Source organism: Bactrocera dorsalis, chromosome 5 (assembly GCF_023373825.1).
Source record: "Bactrocera dorsalis isolate Fly_Bdor chromosome 5, ASM2337382v1, whole genome shotgun sequence".
NCBI classification, from domain to species: domain Eukaryota; kingdom Metazoa; phylum Arthropoda; class Insecta; order Diptera; family Tephritidae; genus Bactrocera; species Bactrocera dorsalis.
The window spans coordinates 25,576,939-25,604,223 of record NC_064307.1 but is presented as its reverse complement, the minus strand read 5'-3'; the positions used below and the strand labels follow the sequence as shown (position 1 = coordinate 25,604,223).

The window sequence follows — 27,285 nt, the reverse complement described above, 5'->3', positions numbered from 1 at the left end:
AAATAGCCCCATCTGTTATAGAGATATAATATGATTTGGTAATATTAATAGAAACAGTTACAAACCCGCTGTTAACAAATGAAGCACATTGTTATTGTCATTTTTTTATAAGTGAAATTGTTAGTGTAGGAGAGTAGCAACGGCAAGCTAAGAAAGTCATGTCATATAAGTATTTAAGTTCATACATATGCACTCGTATATATTTGCGCACAGGTGTAAAGGAAACGAGGATTTCATCGAACGGAACACCCATAAATCATTTTTGGATTTCGATGGCAATACTGTCGAAAAGCAATGAAAACTTAAGTCCAATGGATTTAGCCTCGGAGTCATGTCAAAAACCCACACCGATTAGTAAGTATCGTCTATATGTAAAATATCTTAAATACAGATAGAAAAATACATAAATTATAGCAAGTATTGCATATAATACATACATATAACGGCAAATATCAATACGTGGTAATAACAAGTAAAGTAGGGCTAATACGGGTGTAGCTGAATATTTTATACTCCAGCAATTTGCAAGAATCAAAGCCGGAGAAATGCTTGCAGGGGTTGGCAAAAGATTATCATAAAAATATTGCCTTAGCATTCAGCCTTCAGCATTCAGGCAAAGTAAACCTATTTAATTTAATTCATGGCTGAAATGAGGCAGAACTCAACCGAATAAGCGGAAGTCATTTTACAATAGCAGGGATATGAGGTCTAGACCAATTCGATTCATATTCCACACTAAATACACTATTATGAGGAATTATTTGGAATTTTTTAAGAATTCTAATTTTGCAAAAAGATCTTGGCATACATCCTCACAAAATCAATTTGACGCAAGAACTGTAGCCGCTTGACCACCAGAATCGTCGTATGTTCGTGAATTGGGCTGAGCAACAACTAGAAAATGATTCGGATTTTCATCGAAAACTCATCTTCAGCAATGAGTAAGCAAAATTTGCGTTATTAGTCAGGCAGAAATCCACATGTACTCCAGAGTTACCATTGCATCCCGAAAAAATTACGGTGTGGTGCGATTTATGGGTGGGTGACGTCATTGGGCCGTACTTTTTCCGTGATGATTAAGACCGGCACGTTACTGTGAATGGGAATCGCTACCGCTCAATGATAACTGAATATTTTTGGCCCTAATTGGATGATATGAACTTGGACAATATGTGGTTCCAACAGGATGGCGCCACAAGCCACACAGCGAATGTCACAATCGATTTATTGAAAACCAAGTTTGATGAACGTATTACCTCACGAAATAGCCCATTCAATTGACCATACATAATAGCATGAATGTACTTTCAGAGGAATAAAGAATTTCATTGATATCCTAAATTATTTTGGTTTTATTTAAAAAAAAAAAAAAATTTGAAGCGCTTTTATTGAAAGTTTTATTGAATTCATAGGTATAAGGGCTAGATTTTTATTCTATGGCAACCTGTTGCTACAGAGTATATATATAACGATTGTATGTATCAGCTAAAACTACTTGAGGTAGATATCAGGTTATACATATATATACAAATGGTTAGGATGACGAGAAAACATGAAATATGGGTGGCTGCCTTTTCGTGCATCCAGTAAGATGTTGATGAAACTTGGTTCGCGAGTTCCTTAGTACAAAAAAATACGAGTTCGTAGGAAACGTGGTAAAAATTTGACGATAGGCGTGGCACTGCCCACTTTTAGGTGAAATCACATATGTATCTCGGCACCCGATCGACGGATTTCGACTAAACTTAGTACGTAGCATTTTCCTAATATTTCATTGTGTGAAAAACGCACTACAACCACGCCTGCTCCCCATATAAGTTGAATTAGATTAATCTGGTAATCCAATAAGCCACGAATAGACCAGTAGTATCAGTATCTTGGAATTCCCCAAAATTCTTACCGTAGGTTGGCAGTGTTGTCAATTTCACGGATAGTGATACATAAGTGAGTTTCATTATTCGTCGATGAACGTTTTACTGTGAATTCGAGTTAGGTTTTTTTTAATGCTGTATCAGGAGTAAGTAAGCTAATGTCAATATAGAGAAATGATGAATAAAAAGAAGAAACTCAGTGCAAACGCAAACAACGCCAAGAAAGAAAATACAGTAAACAATAATTTCCAAAGTCAACAGGACTTTTTGAATCTAGCACCCTCTGTATGTCGACTAGTGCGCTAGAATTTGCTATCTTTATCGATTGCCCAGTGCGAATTTCATGACATTTCATTGATTAGAAGTGAAGTTATTGCGTTTTAAGTCTCAGTATGTTTGTGTTATCGGTGCGAAAATGAGCTTCGAACAAAGAGCCAACATTAAATTTTGTTTTAAAATTGGTAAAACTTTTACTGAAACGTTTCAATTGATGAAACAAGGTAATGGCGATGATTGCCTATCTCGTATCAGAGTGCACGAGTGGTTTCAACGTTTTCAAAGCGGTCGTGAGGACATACATAAATGGCGAACAACATGTGGGCTAATCAAAATCCCTGATCACGAAATTCCATCGAAACTGTGCGTGAATTCATCAAAAATCAGACGAAATGATCATCGAAATTCTTGGAAATGTAATTGAACATCTCCAAAACATCGATTTATCGAATTTTGACCGAACATTTGGGCTTACGAAAGGTGTGTGCACGGTTTGTTCCGCACAAATTGACTGACGACCAAAAATTACTCAGAATTCAACATTCGAAGGACATCATTAAAGAGGTCAAAAAGAAAATAAACTTCCTTTACAATACTGTGACTGGTGACAAAACGTGGTGTTTCCAATATGATTCCGAAACGAAACGCCAGAGTAATGAATGGAAGGCACCGGAAGAGCCGAAAACGAGACGCAGAGGCTATTCAAGAGGCTTGCACCGGCATACTGGCGGCCATACCGGCCATACCGCCCAACGAGCTAAACCACTCTTTCGACATTGGACTGTGCAGAAGGACACTATTTTGAATAAAATAAATTGATTTTGCCGAAAAATCCATTTGTTCTGTTTTTTTTAATGCTGTTTACTTTGAAACGCACCTTGTAACGCACAATTGGTTTTCGTTTACTATTACTTATTACTCCTTATCTCCGCATGTCTATTTATATTAATATTTGGAATATTGGGTAGTCGAACAAGTCTTTTCGTATTTCTAATCAAACTGCCACTTATTTTTTTATGTTTGTACTAATAAATAAATAAACAAATATGTACCATTTTGGTCGATCACTTTTTGCCATTTTTCCTCTAGAGACATTATTCAATCAGTGTCCCTTTTTTATACAAAAATGTCGAAATATAGCGAATTTCTTCATTATTTTAATTAATTTTTGAAATAACTTTTTTCAACTTCTCCGAGTTTAATTTTTTTTTGTTAAATGAAGCTTAAAATCTCACTTTTCCAACAGAATGTGGTATGACACAATGTGATTGGTAGCACTGGAGATACTCGTATACGACTGATGCGACATCTTTTGACAAAATACGAAAAGACTACCCAACATTTATATCAATTTTAAAATCGAGTGGCTACGAACATGTAGTAAAGTATATATTATATGCTAATATAAATAAAAGCGACAAATGAAATAATTTTATAATAACGCCCCTTTTTGTTTTTTCGTTGCCTTGTATAAATGCAGGCCGCATTCATAAATTCCGTTCAGTACTTTAAACGGTCGGTGTGAGAATCCAGCAAAAATGTGCATTAGAAAGTATTTCATATCGTTATTAATAATTGTGAAAATATTTAGTACCGTTAGTGATGAATTCAGTGAACAACCGCAAATTCATGCCGATGACGGAAAATTGATATTTCGTGCTGCGCCTTATCGAAACATCACACTTCGCGTTAAAGGTGAAGGGGGCATTTTTCTTAACTCAGTGAATATTCTAAATAAAGTGAAAAAGAAAAGGACAAAACTCGGGCCGATTCAAAACGAAGATGTGCTAACTGCCGAACGTCTTCGTGCATTATTATCCACATTCAAATCAGATTTGCAATCGCTGGGCGTACGTTACGCCGTCTTGCAAAACCGGACACGGGGCCGTGGTCTGTCAATTAATATACGCCGTAGTTTGGGGCGTTTACAACGGGCTCAAGTTCGAATCACGCGAATCGAGAACATTATTCTGAAAAATGAGTGCGAAGATAAGAGTGACAATGGTACGAAATGCAAGAATGGTGGTACCTGTTACGATGGCTACAACAATTTTCACTGTGAATGTCCAAATGGGTGGTCTGTAAGTAGGAGGTTTAAATATTTAAGTATTAAAGATAGCAGTAAACATTAAATGATTCCTGAACTTCGAAATTATAAATTTATAATAACTTAACATAACTGAATACTTCTTGTGAAATTGGATTAATAATAGAAACACGACGACAACCGAATGCTTACTTATACAAAGCATGACATGACAATTTTCTGGTTTCAGTCAGAAAAATACAATCTCATACCACTTAAAAAAGTAGGAAAAATAACTTTACTTGGATTATGGAGGAATTCACTGTCGTAAAAAATGTCCTGTTGAACTTAAACTTTCATAAAATTGAATGTTTGTGGACACATTTTTGCGACATTTGAAGATTCCTAGCGTAGCCAGGTCTTTCTCCACCTGGTCTTTCTAACCCTTCTCTTCCTCTGCAGAACGGGGATGATGAGTGACTTGTAGAATTTGGCCTTTGTTCGTGTAGAGAGGACTTTACTTCTCAGTCCGAAGTAGCTCCTGTTGGAAAGAGTTATTCTGCGTTGGATTTCGAAACTGAGTATTCATATAAAACTCAAACTCAATCAACGGTATATGTAATGACTTCTGTCTGATTTTCAACGGTTTCAAAGTAGGCTTAGAGGCCGTTGAGTAGTTTCGGCGATTAAGATTTTGGAACAGGCAGTTAAAACATTTAAAACAGAGATGCTCACGAGGCTCCGTTTGGCTGACAACAACTCTACTTACAATAAATATAGTAGTATTTTTTAAGAACCATACGCAAAATGATCACAGTAAACAAGTTGGCTTGCGCTGGCACCGTCGTTTCTTTATTGTTAGTAGAAATGTGAAAAGTTTTAAGTTCAAATATTTTTTGTTATTCTATTGTCATTTTATTGACGTGATTGGCGTGTGGCTCCGGAGTTAAACTTTTGGTCAACACTAATTTATCATACCTGTAGCTCCCTTTTCTCAAAATTTAAAAATATTTTCGGGCGTAATTCCATAGAGAGATTGCGGCTTCTAATGATTTTGACCATGTTCTGAAAAGACAACAACACATACATCAGCAGACACGAAAATTTGAGGTACATACATACTTGTATAATGCTTGTGTCAGGTTGTATCGGTTGGCTGGCTTGTCAGCTATCTTTAGACAAGTGTGCATACGCGCACGAATATGCACCGAAAAGTGGGCGTCATACAGTCACTAAACGATACGTATGGTATATTTATACGTACATACATACATATATGGAATTACATACATATGAATGATTCCGACTGACTGTCTGTCCGTCCGCCAGTTCAAGCGATAACTTGAGACTGTAACTTCGTAGAGGGCATCGAAGTATGAATGGGAACCTGGATTTACAACTTTTCACAAGTGGGCATCCCTAATTGGTTTAAAGTAAACCATAAAGCACTGAAGCTAAATCGACCAAATCTGCTGAATACAAGTCCTTAGAACTTATTCCAATACTCTCCTCGTCCATATAACGGCTACGTTGAAAAATACTAAAAGTGCGACAAGTGACTAGATAAATACGTCAGAAGCTTCAAATTTCACAACCAAGATAATGGAATCGGAATAAAATGAGCAGAACACCTTCTATCCTTAGCTAATCCTACATCGGCTGTGAGATATATTATTGAAATCTGTGCTTTATTGCTCTTCAGTTTTCTACTATTTTGAAAGGTGGTATATCTGAACTTTGCATAACAACTTTTTCCACTTGTTAAAATCCATAACAATTTCTCGTTCCTCTGCCTTGTATCAGCTTGCGTAGTGGCGTTTTCGCGGAGCTTAGCGACATATTATATATTCGCAGGTTTCCGATTTTTTCTTTTTTAACTCATGGAAGCTCACGTTATTCCACGCTTGATTTGTTATAACGTGTCGGTAACATTTGAAAGAGGCTTTTTACTGTATTGTACTATTGGTGTCTATTTCTGAGATGAGTTTTAAAGCGCGCCATTTTCGTCTGCTTTGGTTCTCTTCTGGGAAGTTCTATGTTTTTAATGATACATGCCATATGTACAAACAGTTTCATACAGATCCAGCTCCTTGGTTTCAAGCTAGAATAATGCCCTGGTTGTTCAAAAATTTGTTGCGCCTTCTATCTTTAGAACTACTAAACCAAGTCTCACTATCAAACGAAAATATTATCACTTGGTGTTAAATAGACACGTTATATAATGTAGGGATTGCTGAGTATCGTTCCCGCTCGCACCCAAAATTGGAATATCTGAGACAGGTGTTATTTAAAAAAACGAAATTTATAGTAAGAGACCCTAGTGAGAATGTAAAGAGGCAAGCTTGTGAGATTAAGCCCGAATTCTTGGCGAAACTACAAAGTTAGAAAAGGCTTACGATGATTCAGTTTTATCAAAACACAAGCCTACAAGTCTTCAAAGTAGGTCGAGGGATCGTTGAAGACATGCCACGTTTTGGACGATTCAACCTCTTCAATTGATGAAAATATACGTACGTATAAGGATATGGTGCTTGAAAAACGTCAGGCAAGTGTTAGGGAGATGGAGATGGAGCTCGACATCTCTCGCGAGTCCGTTCGAATGATTTCGGTGGATAATTTGGGTATGAAACGCATTCTTGCCCGACTCGATATAGCTGAATTTTTTTAAAACAGACTACGATTATGACCGAATTTAAAGCGAAAAAATTAATTATGAAAATGAATACCATCGATCAAGCACCGTATTTAACAGATTTTGCTCCGCGTGATGTTTTTTTTTTGCTCCCTAAAATGAAATTTCCGCTCCGTGAGACCTGTTTTCAGTCGATCGAAGAGACAAATTCGCTGAAGGAGCAGAAGGTTATCCGAAAGGAGAAGATACTCTCTAATTTCAGGCATATAATTCACACATTAATTTTTATTTGTGGTCAAAAGTTGACTATAGGTACTGTGGTCCACATATTTTGTACTTAGGGGTTTGGACAATTTTTGGTCGTAAGGTGGCACACTATAAAGGTGATATTCGTGTAAAGTTTTATTCCGTTATGTTGTTGTTGTTGTTGTTGCTGTTGTTTTAACGGTCATCTATAACCCATTAGGATAATAAGGATTATCTAAGTTGTCGTCGACGTCATCTAACGTAGGCCCAAGAAACGTGCTGTTTCGACGGGGTCGGGGCATTTTTGTTAGTAGGTGCATTTCTATTAGTAACTACATATGTGTTCAGTTTGGAAGCTATATGCTATAGTAATCCGTTCTGAACAATTTTTTTTTGGAGATTATATTGTTGGCTTAAAAAATAATCTATACCAAATTTCGTGAATATATCTTGTCAAATGTGAAAGTTTTCCATACAAGCATTTGATTCCGATCGTTCAGTTTGTATGGCAGCTATATGTTATAGTGGTCCGATATCAGCCATTCCGACAAATGAGCAGCTTCTTGAAGGGAAAATGACGTTTGCAAAATTTCAAAACGATATCTAAAAAACTGAGGGACTAGTCCGCATATATAGAGACAGACGGACGTGGCTAAATCGACTCAGCTCGACATACTGATCATTTATATATATACTTTATAGGGTCTCCGACGCTTCCTTCTGGGTGTTACAAACTTCGTGACAAACTTATTGTACCCTGTTCAGGGTATAATTAATTTCTGATTGGTACAAATTATTTAAAGAGGTTCGAGAACGCGTTGACGATGAACCACGTCCAGAACTAGGTCATCACCATCAACTGATGATCAACATCACAATAAAATAAAGGAATTGGTGCTTGAGAATCTGTGATTAACTATCAGACATCAGTGAAAAACATTTTGAAAGACCATTTGGGCCTAAGAAAAGCACGATTGATCCAAAGTCTTAAAATGTTTTGTTCTAGCTCTATTTGTTTCATACTAATTTTGGGTCGTATAGCTTAAGGGGAGGGCCTGCTTTAGTAGAATTTTTAAAGATTCTTTTGGGAGGAAGAGAAGAAGTTATATATTTAAACATCATCCGCAAATTTTTTAGATTTAAAATCTTTAATATACTACCTTTGGGAAGCACTTGCCCGATGCGGCGGGCAGGATGCAGGACGCAATTCCTATCTGAAACAAAAAGTTCAAAGAGATTCATATTTGTTAATAACTTATCTTCTAGTTAAACTAAGGAAATTCCACAAATAGTACAAAATTCTGCAATTTTTTGAAAATTGAAAAAATGTGGTTTTTGACCAAAAATTTTTACTTTATGTTGTTTAAAAATATGTAAAAATAAAAACTTGACTTTCTCTTAGTTTTTTTAAATAGAAGATAATTTAATGCCAAAGGTAATAAACCTTGCCCCAACTCCATACGATGTTTAGTTTCTTTCCTACCCGTCAATTAAAAAAAATCGTAAAAATTAAAAACCGAGAATTAGCACGTCAAAATTTTCGCTTTCTGCCCAAGCGCTCATATACATACATACAAGTATGTACCTGCTAGACGCTCGGCTACTATTTCCCTTCTAGCTTCGACAAAAATTTGGAATTCCCATCTATAACTTTGGGGACATATTCTTAGATAATTTCTAAAGAGATTTATGTAAGCAAAAAAAAAAATTGATCTTTGGAAGCTTCTAACACTATACTACTTTTAGGTGAAACAAACAACCGTTAGGTGACAAAAATAAAATACTCTGTGGCAACAACAAGTTACTTCACATAAATGACTATGGACTATTTATGCTACTGTCTATGTATATAATTAAAATGTGTATTTTTATGAATAACAAAAAATGCATATAGTATTTAATTTGAACATATATTTTCTATTTATTAAGGGGAAAACGTGCGAAGAGGATGTGGACGAGTGTTATTTGTTTGCGGGTACCGATTTGGGCTGCCAAAATAACGGAGACTGTATTAATACCTTAGGAAGTTTTAGGTAATATGTCAAGTTAAAATGAAATGAATAATAAAATATTGTAAATATTTTTAAACTATTCAATTTTTAGTTGCTCTTGTCGTAACGGATTTTATGGCTCGCATTGCCGGATACGTAAGGCCGTTTGCGAGGAGTCTGGCAATGAAGAACTATGTGGTCACGGAACATGCGTGTATGCGAACAACGATGCTGGCTACACATGCATCTGTGATCAGGGCTGGACTAAGAATAAAGTAGTGCCGGAGGCTGCCTGCAATATAGACATCAACGAGTGTGAAGAAGCAACTAATCCCTGCCATAGTGAATGCATCAACTTGCCGGGTAGCTTCAAATGTGCTCCATGTCCCATTGGCTATTCTGGGAATGGACTATTTTGCTCAGATATTAATGAATGTTCTACTGATAACGGTGGATGCAGCATTCAACCGAAAGTGTCGTGTATTAATACAGAGGTAACTTTAGTCCAATATACAAACATTCATAATTAATAATACACCCTTTACTATAAGAAAAGCAAATTTCATTACGTTGTGTCTATCAAGAAATAAATTACACTAATTGGTGTGATACCCGAAATAATTTTTGATGTTAACCTTCTTTACAATTCTAATAGGGATCATATCACTGCGGCGAGTGTCCAGTAGGTTGGAAAGGTGATGGAAAAATATGTGAAAATACTGCTCCAGAAAGTTGCGAATCCAAAAACATATGCTATGCCGGAGCGAAGTGTGAATATATTTCAAATACAGTCGTCTGCACCTGCCCACCGGGCATGTACGGTCATGGATTTGGTTCTGATGGTTGCAGTTTACAGTTATTAACCGATCCCTGTACGAATCATTCATGTCAGGTTTGTATAAAGGCACATGTCGTAAACTTATAACAGAGACTCAAGCGCTTAACATGAATTTCTTGGCCAGATTTGCAGTGAATCGGATTATTAAGAAACTATTGCTTATAGTCTGAAAAGAATACAATAGAAAACTTTGCACAATTTTAAACTTTAACTTTTTTTCTTTTAGTGATTTTCTTTTGTATTCACTCAGCATATCCTTAATTAGTTTTCGCGAAACCCAAATGAACTTAAACTTATTTCCTTTTCGCCTTAGTCTCCATTATATTCTGACAAATGTAACAATAAAGAACTTTTATTTTGTGTAGAATAATGCAACTTGTGAAGTGGTGGGAAGCGGTACACGATGCTTTTGTGAGCCCGGCTTTATGGGTCCCACATGCGATAAGCCCGATGCATGTCAATCTAGTCCGTGTCAAAATGGTGGCACCTGTACTCTTCTGCTAAATAATAAATACCGTTGCTCCTGCCCTCGTGGAACTACCGGTCCGAATTGCGAAATAGTTAGAAGTTTTTGTGGATCCATAATACAACAACGTACGGGCGTGTTATCTTACCCTCCGAATGGTGGGGAATACCTGTCAAATGAGCGATGTGCCTGGATAATACGCACCAATATTTCTCAAATATTAAATGTCACCTTCAGTAGATTTGATGTGGAACCAGCTACTGATTGCAACAAAGATTGGCTACAATTACACGATGGCCGGTCCTTAGCATCAAGACTGATTGGGCGCTTTTGTGGAAACTCTTTACCTCTGGGCGGCAATATAAAAACTTCGCAAAATGCGCTCTTTTTCTGGTTTCGTTCTGACAATGAAACGATTGGCGGCGGTTTCAATTTAACTTGGAATTCTATGGATTATATTTGCGGAGGAGTGATCGATCTCAAAGGAGAAAGTGGTATAATACGATCGCCGGGTTATCCAGGAAATACGCCACCTAATCGAGAGTGCGAATGGAAATTGAGTGCGCCATATGGCTATCGATTCCTTTTAAGATTTTTCGAAATTAATTTAGGTAGTACCAGAGATAACAATTGCACCAGAGATAAAGTGCTTGTAAGTATGTACTACTTCTGTCACTTTAATAGATTTAATTGATTAGGTTATCTTTCTGTAGATATATGATTCGGACTTATTATTAAGATCAATATGTGAACCAGCTCTGGTAGAACCATTGCACTCTTCTTCTAACTTAATCCAAGTACAGTTTCACACGGATGCCTTCGGTACAGATAGCTCATTTCAGTTGCACTATGAAGTTGTCCCGACTGCACCCAACTGTGGCGGCATATTTACGGAGCCCGCAGGCGTCATTGCCGGCTACATCAACGGCCGCATTTGTTCGTATTTAATACAACAACCAATTGGCACAAAAATTCAGCTAGATTTTACAAATGTTGATCTCGTCAAATCCGAAGGTTGTTACATACAAAAAATAGAAGTAAGTATAAACGTTTGAAAAAGAGTGCCAAAATATAATTGACAATTTTGAATACCTGCTTCATTGACAGATCTTTGATGGAAATACAGATGAAGCCAATCTTCTCCAACGCATTTGCGGCTATCAGGAAGGTATTGAACCACTAATATCCAGCGGCAACACGATGCTAATACGTTATGAATACCTTTTGCCATCATTCAGCCTGCCAAAGAGCTTCGAAGTGCATTACAAAAGGGGTACGAACAAATATAAGTATAACCGCATAACTGCTTTGTTTATAAATATATATAGTATGCAGAAATATCTAAAGAGATATATGAACTAATAATTCATTTATTTAAGTTTGCAATGAGGAATTTATTAGCACCGACGGAGGCTTTGTCACAACACCCAACTATCCAAAGTCGTATTATGAGCACATGGAATGCTCTTTTATCATACGAGGACCAGTAAACACCGTTGTACACATTAATTTTACGGACTTTTCAATAAGTAAAAATAATGCACATCAGGAGTTAGACGACGCTTCCTCATCCTTGCTGAGCAATACTACATCTTTTAGCGCTGACGAAACGTTTGTTGATGTAAATAAGACTAACATAGTTCGTCTCAAAAACCACTCCATAATACAAATGGTTTTTTTTGTGTTTTGAACAGGTTTATTTGTCGAATAACAATAAACGTCGCTATTATGAAGGAACATTTCTCCATCTGGTATCGGAGAAGAATGTTTTGCGTATAGTTTTTCATGGTGGCAGCAATCAACAAAAGGGGAGAGGCATACGCATTGAATATCATTTTGAAAAAATTAATTGCGGCGGCATTTTAACTGAAGACAGTGGCCGAATCCAACATTTGTCAATGACCCAACCGGCGGCACAGGACTGCGAATGGGTGATCGAAGTGCCACAAGGAAAACACATTCAACTGAATGTACATTTTCAACATTGGAATGTATTTAAATGCGATCCAGGTGATACAGATGTTGAAATTTATGCTAACGATACTTCCACCGAAGGTCAGCTTTTGATGAGGTAATTTTTTAGTATTCTATGGTTAAAAATTTAAACCGAACTACAAATATGTGCATATTTTAGTTTTTGCCAGCAATCAAAAACATTCAGGGAATCATTCCTTACGAAGACTATTACTGTAATCCTACATATGAGCCGCAAGATACGTTCTCTTGTCAATCTTGTAGTCGATTTTAAATCAGTTGATAACAGTGCAGGTAAGGAGCGCTAATCACATGAGAAAAATAGTTTTGTGTTATAGTATACTCGTATGTAAGAAAGCATTATACATATTGGGGTGGAGCATAACCGACCCTATCAAATTCATGGGTTAAAAGGGACCCATATGCATGAGAAAATATTCCTGTAAGAAAACTGTTTGGCTTTATTTTACAAGGTGTCGAAGATGCTCCGCAATGTAAGAAAATGTATTTTAAAATGTCTTTTTTTTAATTATGGAACGGAACACAAATAATACGTCTTATAAATATAAAAATTGTTTTTGAAATTCAAGAAGCACTATTAATATATCTACACAAAAATAAAATTAAATTTTTTAAAATATATTTCAGCTTGTGGTGGGAATTTCACAGCGAGATACGGAGTTCTCAAAACACCGTCCTGGCCAAAAAATTACGATGATTCAATGGATTGTACATGGGTCATTAGTGCTCCATTAGGTCACAAAATAGAGCTTGTCGTGCAAAATTTCAGCGTAGAAACAACATCAGAAATTTGTAACGATGATTATTTAGAGATCAGGTAATTACATATATAAGTATATCATATTTACATACTCGTATAATATACGGAAGAAAGAATTTCGCTGTATTTCGGCCGGCTAAAGGGTGATTCTTTTCGAAGTTCCCTACTTTTCAAAAGAATAAGTACAGAAACTGAAAATTTAAAGGAGCATGTTTATTATCATTAAAAAAACATTCTGTGGCATTTATTTTTTGAAGAGTAACTCTTTCAAATGTTGATCGCGTCAACATCTCGGATGGTTCATCCGTTGAGTCCAATTTTCGATTATTCGTTGGAGTATTTTGACTGGTAACTGACGAATGGCACGTGTTATATTTTGCTCCAAGGCCTAAATCGAACCGAGATTGTTCGCATAGACTTTGCATTTTACATACTTAAACAGCAAAAGCCTAACAGTGTGATCATGATGGCCAATCGACCGCTCCATAACGTGAAATCATCTGCACACCGCGATGTGTGGAAAGTGGTGCCATCTTGTTAAAACAAATTATCGCCGAGATCACGAGCTTTAATTTCAGGTATCAATAGTCTGTTATCGTGGCGTGATAAAGGTCGCCATTGATGGTTACGTTCTCACTGGCATTACTTTTGAAGAAATATGGACCGAGGATCCACCGGCTCACAAACCACACTAAACCGTTGTTTTTATGGATGAGATGGCAGCTCTTATTCTCTTTAGTTTGCTCTTCGTTCCAAATGAGGAAAGTTTACTCATGGCTGAAGGAAAGTTGGCTCGAAACGTCGGATGTTTTCATAGAGCGAAGCGGTGTCTCTTGGGAAAGTCGATCGGCTTCAGTGCTTGGAATGTCAAGTCATTCCATATGTCAGTCCGATTTGTCGCAAAGGCGCCGAATCAACTCTCCACGCTCTTTGTGTACACTCTCAGCTACGGCTGCTATATTTTTTTACTACGTGTTGAACATGGTCTATTCGGTCGAATGTTATCCAATGAATGTTGAGTCTCAAGCTGGATGATGGTTTTGCGAATAGCACGCTCAGTAGGCCGATCATATTGATCATAAGTTGACCATAAGAGATAATCTTCAAAAAATAAATACCAAGGTTGTTCCTTCGAATTATGATAAACAATCCCTCACAAATTTAAAGCTTCTGTGTTTTTTCTTTAAAAGTATAGCAAACCTCGGAATGGATCACCCTTTATCTAGTAGTTATTTAGTCTTTGTTTACTTATAAATTCTACAGATTAATTGTTTAATATTAAGACTAATTTGTTCTCTTTTTATGTAGAAATGGTAAAAGCTCAACATCCCCTTTGATTGGCAAATTCTGCGGAAGTACAATTCCCGCACGTTTACCATCCTTTACAAATTACCTTTATCTTCGTTTCGTTTCCGACTCTTATATATCCTATAAGGGCTTCTATATTACATGGCAGCAAACCGAAACCGGTTGTGGTGGTAAACTAAATTCGTACACGGGCTCCATACATTCTCCTCATAATTCAGATGTAAATGCTGGAACCGTATCTTGTGACTGGCTAATAACTGTAGCTAGAGGATCAACAATAACAGCACATATCACAGTTGTCGGACACGACTCGGATTTATGCAGTCAAAATGTTTTAGCTGTATACGATGGACGAACTGTAAGCAGTCCGCAATTAAAATTCAACTGTACGAACATTGGTAGCGCTGTTCAGTTAACAACTACTTCAAATCAGGCTTTAATAATTTACAACTTCGATAAGAGTGATGTTGAGAATGGCTTACAGTTCTTCATCGATTACGAGACTAACTGTAATGCTAAATTGGATAACTTACAAGGCGTAATCGAATCACCGAACTTTCCGGACAACTATCCGCCGAACTTAAATTGTTTTTGGGATGTTCACGGCGGTCAAAACAATAAATTTCAATTGATATTTTCGCATTTAAACGTTGAAATGCGAGATGAAAGTTGCGATTTCGACTTTGTGGATGTTATTGATTTGCGCAACGAAGACATACTATCCAAGCAGCATTTGTGTTCGAATCCTCATAGAACCATCACAACTGAAGGAAATCGGTTCCAAGTCAAATTTGTTACCGATTATTCTGAGCATGCGATAGGTTTTAGGCTGGAGTACAAACGGATCGGTTGTGGCGATAAATTGTCGGCGAATTATGGTACCATAAAGTCACCTAATGCTCCGTATAGCATCGATATGAACTGTGACTGGTATATTGAAGTTCAAGCAGGAAGAAAAATTATTCTTAACTTCCATGAAATACATATTGAAACTGAACGAGGTGACTGCACTGAAGATGGTATTATTGTTTCAGATGAAAAGAATTCCACTACTAACCTTTTAAAGGAGTGTCGTATAGATCAAGTTCCCGTTACAATAACATCACCGGCAAATCGCTTGTACATTCATTTTTTTACAAGTAATACAAGGTCGAGGAAGTATATATCCGCCACATATAGCACTCGAGATGCCTCATGTGGTGGAACCTTCCGCGGTAATAGCGGGCAAATCAAATACCCGACTAATTCGGATGTCTCTGGTATAAATACAGAATGTGTATGGCAAATCGTAGTAGATAACAGTTATGGAATAAATCTTGTTTTTGATACATTTAATATCAGTTGTAGTGGTACGTTTTTAAGTGTGTGGAAGCCACTTGATAGTAGAGATCAACTTATACAAAAAACTTGTGGAAGCATATTACCCGAGAGCAAATGGATACAAAGTAATCGCCTGAAAGTGGTTTTCAAAGCGAGTGCTGATGGTTGGGGAGTATTTTCCTTCAAATTCAAGCGCGTAAGTCAAAGTCATTAATTTAAGCATAATTCAAAATTATTTATGCTCAATGAGCTTAATAAAAATTCTTTCTTGTAATTACCTCTACCAGGCATGTGGAGGCTATTTGAATGATACTTCTGGTTACATAAAGGCACGTTGGGATGAACATTGTGAATGGAAAATTGAATCCGAGAACTCAAAGATTTTTCTCAATATCCTCCATTTAGAATGTGATTGTTCGAAGCAAACCAATTGCACAAACGGCTTGAAAGTAGGTGCTTTGAGCACATTGCATGAAAACTTAATAATTTTTTAATTTCTTTTAACGCAGTTAATAGATGGAAATGATGAAAGCAAGTTAAATGAATTTTGCGATAATCATCAGTCCAATATCATACTATCAACAAGTGCTTTGTATATTTATGCCACAAAAATTGAATTTAACGCAAAATATAGTATAGTACAAAGTTCATGTGGCGGCACCCTTACATCGATTCGAGGCATATTGACTTCACCGTACTATCCTCAGACCTATCCATCAAATGTTGAATGCGTATGGGAAATTAAAGCGTCCTCAGGAAACTACCTTGAGCTGAATATTAATGAAATGGATATTGTAGAATCCGAAAACTGTAATCAAGACTTCTTGGAAATACGACAGAAAAACGAGCTTGGCAAAATGGTCAAATTATATTGCTCTAATGAAACCGTTACGGAGAAACTAACCATATTTGAGAGAGCATGGATCAAATTTCGCAGTTCAGAAGGAAACACAGCGAAAGGCTTTAAGTTACAGTGGAATTATGGTGAGTGCATTTTGGCGTCACATTCCAACTAATATCAATTAGGGTGGGTCAAAAAAGCTTTCGCTTGGAGATAATTTGGTAGAGCATTCAATTTCATCTAAAATTTATCCAACGAAATATTTTTTTATTTATTTGTTCGAAGCGTAATAAAAATGTTTCCATCTGATAATAAAAAAAAATGCAAAAAATACGTTACAATTAAGAGCTCATACTCGGAGAGTCTTTCTGAACCAATTTTTAAAGTACCAAGCGAAAAAAATATGGCTGTTTTTTGAATTAGGGGGTTGGAGCTGCTAGGATTGCGGACATAACGCCGTCCGGAGCCAGCTAAACCTAAATACATGAGACTAAGTTAGACTTCAATAGTCGCTGTCGGGTTTACCTCTAATTAAGAGAAAATTAGTAGAGGAAGAGGATACTACATCTATCCATACCGACGGCTTCAAAATGGACTGCGGAGTAGGAAACTTGACATCAATGAACATGACATCTCCTTTTCTGTCTACAAAACTCTATAAGCACCCTTCCAAGCGAAAAGCTCGTGGTGTTCTATTGATAATTTTTTGGACAACGAAAAGCAGACGAGTTAGCAAAGCTATGAGCCTCTTTAGACCAATACGAGGCGGAGTTATGACCATGCCCATTGGGAACTAGAGAGACTAGAACTAAGACTTAATAAATAGGTCCAGGAATACGTAATATACTGTCTTATAGCTCCTTTATCTGGGCACGGACTTTTGGAGATCATGCACTGAAAACGGGTCTGCCTTATAATAATATTCGCTGCAGCTGCAAGCTAGAACGGAATACGTAAACTGTCTTGCGACTCTGTGTCAATACCCAACTCCATCACAAACCCGACACAGAAAACTTGGAATCCATCAGACACCTTGAACACCTGCCTTCAAAAAAGTATAATGGATGTACACAAGTAGTTTAATTCAGGGCACTAAATGTTTTGAAGGCAACAGAAATGATATATAAACGTCTTACGATAGCTCATAAAAATGGCGAACCCAGCGCAAATTGAGCCCAAGTTGACTGCATTCCTACCCACCCACCTATAGTTGTAGACTAAAACTCGAGTTGAATACTTCCAATACAAATCCTTAGTATTATTCAATTTGCAGCAATTATCAATATTTTAATGAATCTAACATCTTCTGTTTTTATTTTTTTTTGCAGCCCACAACAGTGAACTAAACAGCAGCGTGGGTTCAATAGAGGCGCCTCCGTTAAATTCTATTCGTAATCAGGAACCATACACTTGGAGAATTTTAATGCCTAGAGGAAGATTTATTTTTATTGACTTCAAAGAGTATAATCGGGGTTTGAGGGTAAGAAAACAAATACACATAGAAAATTCAACTAAAATGCTTTTATTCGTTTATTTTATTTATATTTTACGTACTTTTGTACTAGCTATATGACGGTTTCGATGACTCAGCCTTAGAGATACCGATATCCATTTCTCCCTGGCAATACACATCCAGCAGCAATGTTTTATATTTAGTAAGTAATAATGAGGCGTTGGAAGCATTTAAAATTGATTGGAAAAATGTGAACAACACTGTCACACAAACCAACCTAACTACAAACGAATGCAACCAGACATTTATTCTAAGCTATATGAATCGCTTAAATATATCTTCACCTGGCTATCCCAAAGATTATGCAAACGATTTGGACTGCGAATGGGTAATAAAACCACAAGATCCTACGGAGCATGTTGTTTTGAGCATATACGACGTTAAACTAGAGCTGTACGCGCAATCAGACTACTTACGGGTCTTTTCATCCTCAAATTTGAGAAATTGGCATCAAGAACTAAATATTTTTGATAGCAGAAACAAATCAAGTCTCATGCCAATTGAAGTTGTGCATGGAACTCCATATTTAAAAGTGGTATTTCATTCAGATTATAGCTTTAGTAACACTGGTTTCACATCTATAGCAAGGACTGCTTGCGGATCCAACATGACCGCTTTAACAGGACAAATACTGAATAGACGCTCCTGGAATTCAAATGCGCTTTGCACATGGCATATTGAAGCACAAGTTGGAAAGCGGGTCGTCTTGAACTTTAGTTTTGGGAACCGTGTAGTATCGAAAACGCAGGCATGCCGACAATACGCAGTTGTGTATGACGGTTTCGATGATAACGCACCTATATTACCACCTGGACGCATATGCAATCAAGATGGTCGCAACGTTAAAAGTTTGGTGTCTTCCACTAACCGATTAACAATAAAATATAACCTAAATTGGACTAATATATTTGAAATGGATCTTGACTTCAATCTAACTTATCAACAAGTCGGAAGTTGTGAAACGGAAATACAACTAACTCATTACCTGCCTTCAGTCAACATAAGCTCACCTAACTATCCCAATGTACCCAACCCACATACCGACTGCAATTGGCTTATAGTCGGTCCCATTGGCGAAACATTGCAAGCAGAATTCATAAGCCGATTTAGCCTTAATACTCGATATTGTGATAAGGAATTTGTTGAGTTTTTCGATGGCTCCACTGAGTTATCACGCAGTTTTGGGCGCTTTTGTACAAAACCACAACCGATACGTTCCACAGGAAATATTCTCCGTTTGCATTACTTGACGGATATAAATGAACCACGAAACGGCTTTCTACTCAATGTTTCTATAGCGAACTGTGGAGGCATTTATACTAATGTTCAGGGAGAAATCTCGTCGAAAGATTACCCTGCACCTGGCGCTTATCCGAAACCCGAAATTTGTGAATATACAATAAAAATGCCAAATCCATCAAGGATACGTTTAAATTTCAATGATCTTGATTTACCATTCTATGCCAACAATTTGAACCATTCTGATCGCATAGAAATTGTCACGTTGAGCGATAATCCAGAAACGATTGCTGTTCTATACGGAAACGCTACGCTCATGCCAATCTTAGAAACCGATTATAATATCATAACGTTGCGGTTTATAACATTCCCTGGTAGTCATTTACATAGGGGATTTAGATTAAAATTTCAGCGGTTATATGGTGGTTGCTACCGCGACGTTGACAACGAGTCAGGTGTTTTAACATACAAAACTCTGGAGCGATCGCGTTTATATACAACTTGCAGATGGAAGATTAGAGTTCCGAAGGGACAACGAGTATCCTTTCAATTTGAAGAATTCGAATTGCAAAGTGTGGCCAATAATACAGAAAGGTAAATCGCATTCACATTTTCGTATAAATTTCTTTGGTGTAATTTGGCTTGGGTGCAAATCTTTGTGACCAAACAAAGTTTAAAAACCATATTGATTAGTTCAACGCTTTCATACTTTTCCGGTCGAAAGATATCGATTACGGGGACCTTTGTGCCTATTACCGAAAATTTTGATTTACGAGTATCTGTAAGGTATTTTAATATAATAAAAGGCGTTTCAAACTACCGTTTGAATTTATATTGTGTATATTATCCAAGTGTATGCACTTATGTGAAGGTTTGGGTAGATTTTAGATAGGTACCAACTTGGGTCCACGAATTACCTCAGCCGCATTTCCTACAAATAATGACGTTCGTTATTATAGTAAACTTTCTGCGGAATGTTTACCATATATATAATATATATTTCCATTTGCTACTCGTCTTTATAAGATTGAGTGAAAGCATGTTCTCGTGCATATAACCAAATAGATATTTTTGATTTTCCGGTTAATTTTCAGCCGTATAAATTGGTAAAATTGATTGTAACGTAAATATTTCGGACATTGAACAAAACATAGTAGGCAACGAAGTATATAGATTAAGTTAAAATGTACGGTTACGTCCGAACTTAGCCCCTTCTTACTTTTTCTGTAAACCTTTTAACTTCATAACTGTAAAGTTTTCAGCTATAGCTTTCTCTTCCACTCTTCTAGATTTCGAATGCCATCATATCCTTACATAAGAACAAAAATCTCATTTTTCAATGATCTGGAATTACTTTCAAAGATTACTGAAATTGATGCAAACAGCGTGAATATGTCCGAGAAAATAATCTCTTCCGATAACTTCATGTATGTCCTTATCGATAATAACGCATACCTAGCGCCAATACGCAAAATTCAAGCACGCTACAGCTCGAATGAAGAATCACCTTGCCCAAAAGACATTAATGAGCAGTTTGCTGGAACAGTGGATACTAACAACCTAGAACCGAACACAAATTTCTTTTGTAACACAAAATTTTCCCTAAACGGATTTGAAACTATAACATTTATTATTAGGGAGCTTCAGGTTACCAGAAATAACAATAATTGGATTTATGCCATTCGTTTCAATGACGAAAGAATGCTAATCCCATATAAAACGGTAATCGCGAATGTTAGTGATACGATGGTATCGGTGTCATCCCGAGGTGGCATGCTTTCCATTTTACAGAATGATGCGGTTAAGATTAAACGATTTTCTGCAAGCTTTTACCGCCATTCCTGTGGCGGAAGTTTTGATATATCTGATGATTTCAAAATAGTGTTTCCCCCAGACGACTTTGAATACAATGGAGATGGCAAGCCTGTTGAGTGTTCATGGCTGATCACAGGTGCTTCCGAAAGTCGTCCATATAAACTTATCGGAAATGTCAGTCTTATTAACGATTGCAATAAAGAATACATCAGCGTTCATTCCCTTATGTCTTCGGATCAACCACTAATAGCGAAAATATGCCACAATTCAACAGAAATCGCTGCTGGTATTGACTTAAAAAAGTATATAATAAACATATTGTATCATTCAAGCGATTATAAGGCAAGCTCATCATCATTTCAGATAAAGACTGAAACATCAGTTGCCTGCGGCATGAAAACGATGGTTAGAAGTAATTCCCCAACAATTTCAGTAAATTCGAAAAGTTATCGAAACAATGTCGAATGCAGTTGGGAATTTGAAGCAGGGTTAGGACTCTACATGTTTTTGGAATTCACTGGGAGATTTTTTATAGAAAAATCCGAAAACTGTACAAAAGATTATCTTGAAATATACACATATGAAGATGAAGTTTGGCAGCCGAAAGAAAGATTTTGTGGCCGAGAGGTTCCTAGCAAATTTAATGCAACATCGAATCGCATGCTTATTGTATTTCGCACTGATAATTCGACTACTGGAGACGGATTCTCTTTTAGCGTTTCAGCATCGTGTTTAGCTACTTTCAATGTTACCGACCAGGTGCAAATAGTGCATACGCCTGATTTACGAAGCTTGCCGTACTCAAGATTTCAGTGCAGTTATACATTTTTATCGAACTCCACAAATGCAATCAACTTACAAATCAGAGAAGGTTCCCTCTCTTATGCTCGCCGACCACACTATACATCGTGGTCATGTTCATTGGGAACTTTCACGGTTTATAAAAAAGATACAGATGGAAATGAAATTAAAGCCGGCGAATATTGTGGTCCAACTGAGATAACTGAAAATCATTATTTGCGTTTAACGTCCAATATATTCTACGATTTCTTTTTGATATCTTATCAATTAAATACGTGTGGCGGAAATATTTCTTCGTATACAATAATTCGCCCTCTGGCAGCACCAAAAGAAGAAGGGGACTTATACGCACACAATATGAATTGCGTTTGGAATGTAATGGCACCGACCGATTACTCCATATTAGTACGTTTTAAATATTTTGAAATGGAAGCACACGACAAATGCCAATTGGATTTTGTCGCCATCAATGCCGGCCCGTCTCCAAGAGCGGACAATGAACTAGTTAAGTTATGTGGGAATTTAAGTGGCGACCCGCCTCTGGTCTTGGTCGATGCGAATCAGGCTGTCATCACAGCAGTATCTGATTATAGCCAAGCAGAAAAAGGGTTTATGGCTGAGGTGATATTTGTGCGTAACTGTAATGAGCGCATTGCATTGACCAACGACGACACCGTTTCACAACCTCTTATAATGATCCGAAATTATACAATTGAGTCATATGAGGAATTACACTGTCAAATTCGTGTGACCGCACCAGAAAGTTATCGCGTCAAAATTCAAATGCGTAATCTATATATCAATCCAGTTGAATGTGCGTACAAGAAATGTGAACAGTGCAATTACTTAGAGATCATTGAAGCCGCGCAAACAATGGATACCTCCATTTCAATGGGGAAATTTTGCACGAAAGACGGCACCAAAAGAACGCTGGTAACCTCCGATGAGCATGCATTACTACAGTTCAGTTTTATTAAGGCGGGAAATTATACACTCGAACTTGTTTTGGAAATGGAAAAGCCTGTATGTGGCGGACCCAGTGAAATAGACTTGCGGCGTGAAACGGTTAGTTTAATAAAAATATAACTAACATTTTATATATGTATATGTGAAATGTTCCATTTTTAGGAGCTAACTATCCAATTTCCACCTAATAATGGGTCCACATATCCTGCTAATGCACACTGCCTCTGGCGTATAAAATCAGCAACAGATTTTCAAATTCATTTTGAATACCTGGTCTTACAGACGCCGTCTGCTGAGACGGGCAAATGCGTTGACTATCTTCGTGTAGCCCAATATACGGCAAGTTAAAATCCAAATTATGTTTTAATGAGACGATATTAATCAATTACACATACATATGCATGTAGACTTACTTACAGGAAGAGGAAAATTATTGCGGCAATGCCACGGGCTATACCAAATATGTAACTGCCACTACGAGAAGCGAAAATGATTTTACCGAACTCACTTTTCATAGCGATGACTCCGTAGAGGATAAAGGCTTTAAAATATCAATTTCCACTCAACAATGTGAGTAGATACTGACTACCGAAGGCAAAAAGTACGCCAAGATTACTTTTTAAATTTCTTATTTACAACAAATTTCAAAAACAGCCGGTACAATTTTTTTACATAAACAACTTGTCAGAGCTTTGGAGAATCTAGAAACGCAGTATAAAGCCATGTTCTTTTCCAAGCGGACGGAACTAACAGTTGGTCAGTTGGTCATTGAACAAATATTTTCTTCAAACATGAAGACATAGAAATGGAAACTTACGGCGATATTTTATTAAATGAGAAATGACTTTTACTTTCGGAAAATTATTCAAAGTCGAAGGGTTGAAAACCGTGCCCGCAAAAGTTTAGTCTAAGTGATCGGAACTAACAGAATTTTATGCCTCCAAGGGCTGTCAACTCAGCAGCATTTTAAAAATTATTTGGGAAATGTTTGCTGTCGATACAACATCGACTAGAGGGGTTGAAAAGTACCTATAATTCCATAAGCAAATAACATTATAAAATGTATTTACGACATCTCAGATTTAGTGAGTCCATTGTAGTTTAACTTATGCTGTACCGAAGCTACAATACCCTTCATAGGTGCATATTTTACACCCTCAAATCTTTACTCTGCTACAGTTGTTTGTTCGGAGATTAAAACAACACCTTTGGTAATAATCTATGCTAAATTTCTTGAAGATAGTTTGCCAAATAAAAATGGTTTCCATACAAAGATTGAGTTCGATCGGTCAGCTGTATGGGAGTAATATCTGCGGATTGACAAAGAGCAGCTTTCTGGTGAGAAAAATACGTCTGCAAAATACTCGTATTAGGCCGATATGATCAAACACTGATGCTTTAGGTCGGGTATATACAGACGGACGGACAGTTGGATGTGGCTAAATCGAATCAGTTCGTCACGAAGATCATTTTTATAGTTAGATATAAAATTAGGAAGATAAGGACGATGGAATAAAAATGGATAGCTTTAAGTATGTGTGATTACAAGGAAAGCAACCAAAACTAACTTAAGACGCCAAGGAGTAATATCTTGCAATTAATCCTTTAAACTGAACTACACATCATTACTAATTGTTTTTTCTGTTATTATATACTGTTCTTCCTTAATATACGGAAAGATAACAAAAAAGTTAAATTAATTTTAGCTGTTAGTTTATTTGTTTACGTAACTCACTATGCCATATTTTTAGTTTGCAATCGCACTTATACAAAACTCAGCGGAAATATCGATTTCAGTGGAAGTGGCGAGCTAAATCAAACCTGCATCCAAAATATTGTGTTACCAGACAGTTTCAGCATTAACTTATATGTGCTCATAATTACTTCGCATTCTGCAGAAAGCAATTGCTCTGCGCCAAATTTCCAGGTAAATATTCTATGGTATATTGATGAAGGGTTGTCTTAATGGATTAATTATTTTTGTTTAGGTAACTGACACCTCAGTTAATAAAACTTTACGGACTCGATGTATCTCCTATTATTACGATGAGCACCTGCAAACAAACTCGAGTGCAATTAGTATTAATGCCAGGAACTTTGATCAATTAAATATATTTTACTTTGCCAGCAAAAAATCCTCGGGCGTAGGTTGCGGCGGTGAGATACACACAATGAGCGGTGATATTTCGAGTCCTTCTTATGCGCACCGAAACTTTTCTGAGTGTCGTTGGGATATAAGCGTTCCTGAACCAAATCGCCTGGAACTATCTTTTAGAAGTACGTATGTCTACAGACAACCATAAGTATAACTCACTCAAAGCATTATGCAATTATTATTATTAACTTATGCTATAGGCCCTAGACTAACTTAGAGTCATAAATATGTTTTGCTTCATATCCGAGAAAATTTTTTTTAAATCAACTTAAAACTCAAAATATAAGGAACCTCTAACACGGTCTAGACCAGTTTCGTTCATATTCAGCGTTAATCTACATTATGTTTAAGAAAACGTGTCCATTAATTGTTACTTATAAACTAAATTAAAGCTCGGCTGAAAAGTCAGAAATTGGGTTAGTGGAAGGTCTGGAATGATTACACTAGTTTTTGATATTACTCAAGTAATCTGGAAACATGTTTATTTCATGAAGAGAATTGACTGACATATTCGGTACATAAAGCCTGCTAGAAAAGCGAAAATGATTATATATATATACTGCATAAAAGATCCGATCTCGCAAACCCGGTACAATCAAGAAGAAAGTGTTGAGATGTTTCCACCTCGAGTTCTTCAAAACAGTTTATGTAGCTGGCATCCGATAAAATCAACCTTACAGCATGAATATCGATAGGATAATAGTGTGCTAAAACCGCTACAACTTCATAAGGAGATGCTAGCCTTACTGGGGGCGAAACGCTCAATTGATCTCTTACAATCAATCTTGGAGCTAGGGTGCTTTTCCTTGCCAGCTACTTAAAGACAGCAACTTGGGCTTGAAAAGCTCTACAATAATCAGGAATGTTTCACCGTTGCACCACATACATATGTTGATGAGCGCGGTTCGTTGAACGTTTTCGGGCTTCCTTGCAAGTATGGTATTTTCTAGTACCATTGACTACACCAAAACCCCATAGAACATAATAGGCTTGACTATGGTCTTGTAGGACCAGAGGTCTACTGAGCCCTCAATACTTCACCGTATTTGCAGGGTGCAGGCGTATGCTTTCCATCCTCAGCAGTGGTGCCTCCGCGATCTTATATCTCTTAGTAAATAAAAACATCTCAGTTTTATTTGGGTGAATGGAGAGACCACTTTCGGCCGCCCAATCAGTTACAATGCTGAGATACCCTTACGTCAACCCGTACACATTGCATACATAAGTACTTTCCTTTCACCATGAGTGCGACATCGTTTGCATAGGCAGGCACAATCCCTAAGTTTTTTCTCAACTTTGTCGCACAGAAGACAGAAAATAAGGTGTTTGATGTGCTTGACAAGGCTTTTTGAAAGATTCATCAATATATACGAAAGTCTCAACAGTGAATTCTTTAAACTTTACAGCTTCTTTCAAATGAAATTTTGTTTTCGTTAGATAAAGCAGTTAAAGGTTCAGCACGAAGAATTTCAAAACGGTACGCATTTGCGTAGTTGCCGTATGCATGTTCCAGAAGGAAATCTTAACTCGAATATGCCTTATAATATTTTAACAAGTTATATTTTTTTGTAATTTTTAAAACATTTTCATAATATTTCACACAATTCTAATTGTTCTTTTGCCATTGGTTTTTTATTGTTATTCAACTTTCAGCGTTTGACATGGGTTCAAAGGTAAACTGTGACTTGGATTATGTAAATATCATTGAAATTTCAAACGATGGAGAAGAAAAAGTGGCGAAAAGTATATGCGCAAACCAGTACATGAATCGCTTCCTTCCGAAAACAAGCAAAATAGCGGTTGTTTCGAAGAAATCACCAAACTTTGATGGAAATGGATGGATTCTGAACTTCCGAAAGATAGTTAACTAGAATATTTTTGTAATTTCAATAAAATAAGTATACAATTACCGCAGACAAAATATATTATGGAATAAACAAAAAAGTTCAAGCTTATTATTTAATAAACGTGAAATCATCTGCTCAACGAAGTGTTGTCTCAATAATTCCATTGATTGATGCGGTGTGTGGGGAGTGGCGCCGTATTGTTGAAACCAAATGTCGCCGAGATCACGAGCTTCAATTCCAGGCATCAAATAATCGGTTATCATGAGGAGACCAAACATGGCAATCTTGCTTAGTTTCAAACCCACAGAGTCAGAAAAGGGTCTCATCGCTGAACAAAATTTGAAAATTTGGCTCGAAAACGTCGGATCTTCTTGGAACT

At 36.9% G+C, this 27,285-nt stretch overlaps 1 protein-coding gene across 1 annotated transcript; it reads left to right on the top strand.

Annotated features, from left to right (window-relative positions):
- Window positions 1-3,646: 3,646 nt before the first annotated feature.
- Window positions 3,647-26,977, top strand: LOC105225580 (cubilin homolog). Its single transcript, XM_049457396.1, has 22 exons — window positions 3,647-4,228; window positions 8,981-9,084; window positions 9,155-9,536; window positions 9,698-9,934; window positions 10,246-10,998; window positions 11,060-11,383; window positions 11,454-11,619; window positions 11,726-11,967; window positions 12,041-12,417; window positions 12,481-12,614; window positions 12,969-13,158; window positions 14,410-15,925; window positions 16,017-16,178; window positions 16,239-16,713; window positions 17,899-18,050; window positions 18,136-19,916; window positions 20,612-23,003; window positions 23,067-23,243; window positions 23,312-23,474; window positions 24,656-24,831; window positions 24,893-25,181; window positions 26,713-26,977. Exons 1-22 carry the CDS (start codon window positions 3,686-3,688, stop codon window positions 26,928-26,930), a joined length of 10,953 nt encoding a protein of 3,650 aa, XP_049313353.1. The 5' UTR covers window positions 3,647-3,685; the 3' UTR covers window positions 26,931-26,977.
- The last annotated feature ends 308 nt before the right edge of the window (window positions 26,978-27,285 follow it).

Coding starts and splice junctions, on each gene's coding strand:
- LOC105225580 (XM_049457396.1), top strand. CDS start 3,686: ATGTGCATTAGAAAGTATTTCATATCGTTATTAATAATTGTGAAAATA. Junction 9,537..9,697: donor TGTCGTGTATTAATACAGAG/GTAACTTTAGTC, acceptor CAATTCTAATAG/GGATCATATCACTGCGGCGA. Junction 25,182..26,712: donor CCTGGAACTATCTTTTAGAA/GTACGTATGTCT, acceptor TTCAACTTTCAG/CGTTTGACATGGGTTCAAAG.